This window comes from Cebus imitator, unplaced genomic scaffold (assembly GCF_001604975.1).
Source record: "Cebus imitator isolate Cc_AM_T3 unplaced genomic scaffold, Cebus_imitator-1.0 Scaffold181, whole genome shotgun sequence".
NCBI lineage: Eukaryota > Metazoa > Chordata > Mammalia > Primates > Cebidae > Cebus > Cebus imitator.
Window position 1 is genome coordinate 2,962,796 of NW_016107496.1, and position 4,383 is coordinate 2,967,178.

Here is a 4,383-nt window from a genome sequence, read left to right on the forward strand (position 1 = left end):
ATATACACACACAACTCTTCCACGGACATCAGGAGGCCGTAGAATGCAAAGGAAAATTTCATGCTGGGGAAAACAAAAGAAAAAGAAAATTTAACCTGAGAAGTTTGTGAAAAGTCTTGTGAATGTAGAAAAACGATTTCGATGCAACCACTGCTGAGCTTCCTGAGGTGTGGTTGTTGGTAAGAGGTTCTGAAAGGGAGAGAGCATTTTTTAGGTAATCAAATAGATCTGTCTGTTACCCCATTAGGTAACACATAGCCAAACACACCCACATACCCCCATTCTCAGACCTAGTTTGTGCAAGTTGTTTTCTCTTTCTCTAACCATGCAAGATGCTCAAGGAGTTCTAGCTTCCTTCTCTTCCCCACTAGACTGTAAGCTCCTCAGATGGAAGGGTCCTGCATTACTTGTTTCATATCTTTAGTCCCTAGCACAGTATCTGGTTCATAGCCAAAATTCAATAAATGTTTGTTTAATGAATGAATGAATAATATTCCCTAAAAGCTGGGCATTTCTACTGAATTGGACAGTCTTCAAAGTATTACTAGACATTGCAAGTAACTAACATTCAACTTTAGACTTACATCTGTGACTGGAGGGGGTGGCTCTGGCTGGTGGTTTGGTGAACCATTTCTAAAGAAACATTTAAAATGAAAGGATGAGTCCATGACACATGCTGGGGCTCATTATTTCATTCCTCATCTTTACAACAAATCTTAAGCTAGAGATTAAAAAAAAAATCTGTGCTCTCTCATAAAACATTCTTATTCTTCCACCCAATACTTTAATTTTCTATTAGTTTAACCTAAAGATTTTATGGGGAGGGGGAGAAATTATGTCATTAGCAATATTTTTTATTATTGAGGAAACTGAAGAAAATATCAAAGTTTCAATAAGTTGGGACCGATGAGATAAATTATGGCATAAGAAATACTTAACCGATGGGTACAGTTGCTCACGCCTGTAATCACAGCACTTTGGGAGGCCGAGGTGGGAGGATCATGAGGTCAGGACAGTGAGACAATCCTGGCCAACATGGTAAAACCCCATCTCTACTAAAACTACAAAAATTAGCTGGTGTGGTGGCACACACCTCTAGTCCCAACTACTAGGGAGGCTGAGGCAGGAGAATCACTTGAACTCGAGAGGTGGAGGTTGCAGTGAGCTGAGATCACACTACTGCACTCCAGCCTGGCGACAGGGCAAGACTAAAAAAAAAAAAAGAAATTTAACCATAAATTTACTAAGATGAAAAATTGTGAAAGAATAATTGTTAAGAAAAAAATTTTTAAATAAAATGAAAAATATCAGGATAAAGAAGTTTATCAGTACAATACTACTGTAGGGAATACATAAATATGCACACATACACAAGAAAAATATTGGAAGAAAATTTCTGCAATGCAACATGATCACACACGTTTAGAATAAAAAATAATTATTTTTAAAGCAGCTTCAAAAATTAGTGCTGTCTAATTTGTGATCCAAGAGTTATCTCCACACCCTCAGTCAGTCTTTCTCTCTTTCTTTCTTTTTGAGATGGAGTTTCATTCGTTGCTCAGGCTGGAGCGCAGTGGCATGATCTCAGCTCACTGCAACCTCTGCCTTCTGGTTTCAAGTGATTCTGTTGCCTCAGCCTCCCGAGTAGCTGGGATTAGAGCTGCCCACCACCATGCCTGGCTAATTTTTGTATCTTTAGTACAAACAGGGTTTCGCCATGTTGGCCAGGCTGGTCTTGAACTCCTGACATTGTGATCTGCTTGCCTCAGCCTCCCAAAGTGCTAGGATTACAGGCATGAGCCACTGTGTCCAGCCTCAGTTTTTCTTTATACGTTTGTTGTCTATGAATTGTCCCTCTTCCCTAATGCCTACCTTTTTTTTTTGAGACGGAGTCTTGCCTTGTCACCAGGCTGGAGTGCAATGGAGTGATCTCAGCTCATTGCAAGCTCCGCTTCCGGGTGTTCAAGTAATTTTCCTGCCTCAGCCTTCCAAGTTACTGGCACTACAGGTGCGAAACACCATGCCCAGCTAATTTTTTTTTAAATTTTAGTAGAGACAAGTTTTCACCATGTTGGCCAAGACGGTCTCTATCTCTTGACCTCATGATCCACCCTCCTTGGCCTCCCAAAGTGCTGGGATTACAAGTGTGAGCCACTGTGCCCAGCCATGCCTACTTTTGTGGAATAAAAAGTTTAATCTAGTATGAAGTACATAACAAAGAGAAGAGAAAAAGTTTTAAACACAACTCTTAAACCCTATATAATATTCAGAATTACCTATAAGTAGCATGTATCATCCATGTGGATGTTAAGATATTTTTTTCTTTCAAAAAAAAGATCTTTTTCCTTTTTTAGCCTTAGCTGCAAAATTCAAATTTGGTATTCAAACTTAGTAACTAACTTTTCTTAGGGCCCTAGTTATATGTATTCCTTCTACAACTAATACCTACTTTTATTCTTGTTACGTTTTGAATATTTAAGCTACCTTAATTAAATCCTTTAAAAAGTAGGTCAGACATAGAGCCTGAATAAATCCCAAAACACAACATTGCAACCAAACAATATGTCCACACATTTGGTGGCCTAACTAGTTCAAGTTTCAACATGGTTATGTGAGATACATGTTAAATGCTTGGACCATAATACAGCTACTTTTTAAAATTGGAGTAGGTGTCTGTACCAACTTCAATTATCTCTTATGGTAAAAGATAATAAGGCAAGATTAAATGTATCCCATAGATAATTCCAAAACTTCATTTTAGCCATCATCTTCAAACTTATTTCCCCAGTTATCAAAGATTCATAATAATTCAGTGTTAGAAGTATTTCTAACAAGTAACAAAACAAATTTTAGTATTTGTACAATTGTTTCCAGTTCCCAAAGACCACTCTCTGATGCAAGTATGATCAGGAAGTGAAATAACCACAGATGTACAGTCATAGGGAGAAGCAAAAAACCCAGATCATCAGTTCCTGAACCACTAAAAATTGACCATAAATGCTACTTTCTGGTAGGGGAAAAAAGAAAAGGAGGAGAGAGAGGGGAGAACACAAGGAGAAGAAAGGGCTATATAAAACCCTTTCAGTCTCTTTTGAAGATAATCCAAATCTCAATGAATAAAGAAATCCATCAAAGACAGACCAAATAGATGTGCTTATTGATTTAAAAAGATCTTATTTGTGAACAGGTAATGAAAGAATATATATTTTGGACAAATAAGCCAATTTAATTTCCCAGACTTACCCTTCCCCAAGAGAAAAACTGCTATGGGAACTGTTGAAACCAGGTGATGGGGAATTATTGACATATGTGATCTCAGGCCATGGAGAACACTAAAAACAAAGGATAAGTTAGATAATAAGCACATTTGACCCTATTGCTCCTTGAATAGCACATCTTGATTAGTAAATCTTAATTCCTCAGAGACCCTCATAAGCAATAGAGAACACTGCTTCTCTTTCCGCCATCTTGGAGCCTGTAGAGGCCTTCTGGGAATAGGACTTCTAAAAGGAAATACGTCTAGAAAGCTGTGGTCCTGGGCCATTTTTGCTGGATTTAAGTGGGTTCTCCAGAACCAAAGGCAGCACACAGTTCTTCTTAAAATTGAAAGTGGTTTATTCCCAAGATGAAACTGAATTATATTTGGGCAAGAGATGTGCTTATGTAGACAAAGCAAAGAACACCATAGTGACTCCTGGCAGCAAAGCAAACAAAACCAGAGTAATCTGGGGAAAGATAACTTGGACACTCAGAAACAGTTGGCATTGTTCATGCCAAATTCTAAAGCAATCTTCCTGCTAAGGCCACTGGACACAGAATCCATGTGATACTGTGTCCCTAAGGATTTAAACTAACGGAAAGTAAATAAAAGTAGATTTGTGCTCTTGTTTTTTTAAAAACAAAAACAATACCAAAACAGAGTGAGAGAGACTATTGCTTAGAAGAAGTAAATTTTGACCAGTTTGGAAGTGATGAATTTTTCTTTTAAGATTAAAAATTATGAACTGAAACTGTCACCAAGAGAAACCTTGTTACCTCTGTGAGTATGGTCGTCTCATAGGAAGGTTGATATTTCTCCTTTTCATGAGGTGTTCGTTTCTCCATTTTCTCTCTGTCCGTTTTTTGCTTTCTGTCTGCTCCTTTGGGCTGAAATGAGAAATATTTTGTTTTAAACTCAGGTAATCACCTTTTAAGCCAACAATATTACTTCTAAAAACTTAAATATTCACATATGAAACAAAATTATATGTGCAGCGATGTAAAGGTAAGAAACATCACTTTAAGCCGGGCGCGGTGGCTCAAGCCTGTAATCCCAGCACTTTGGGAGGCTGAGACGGGTGGATCACGAGGTCAAGAGATCGAGACCATCCTGGTCAACATGGT

The 4,383-nt window shown here is 38.1% G+C and overlaps 1 protein-coding gene across 7 annotated transcripts in view; it reads right to left on the bottom strand.

Annotated features, from left to right (window-relative positions):
* TFCP2 (transcription factor CP2) overlaps window positions 1-4,383 on the bottom strand; it is a 66,304-nt gene that overhangs the window by 9,689 nt on the left and 52,232 nt on the right. For all 7 annotated transcript variants that reach the window (XM_017545902.2, XM_037744722.1, XM_017545898.2 and 4 more), the window contains 4 exons: window positions 4,036-4,146; window positions 3,244-3,332; window positions 585-633; window positions 96-189 (listed from right to left, as the gene is read on the bottom strand). In XM_017545902.2, the coding sequence (XP_017401391.1) occupies window positions 96-189; window positions 585-633; window positions 3,244-3,332; window positions 4,036-4,146 (343 nt within the window). The remainder of the gene's footprint in view (window positions 1-95; window positions 190-584; window positions 634-3,243; window positions 3,333-4,035; window positions 4,147-4,383) is intronic.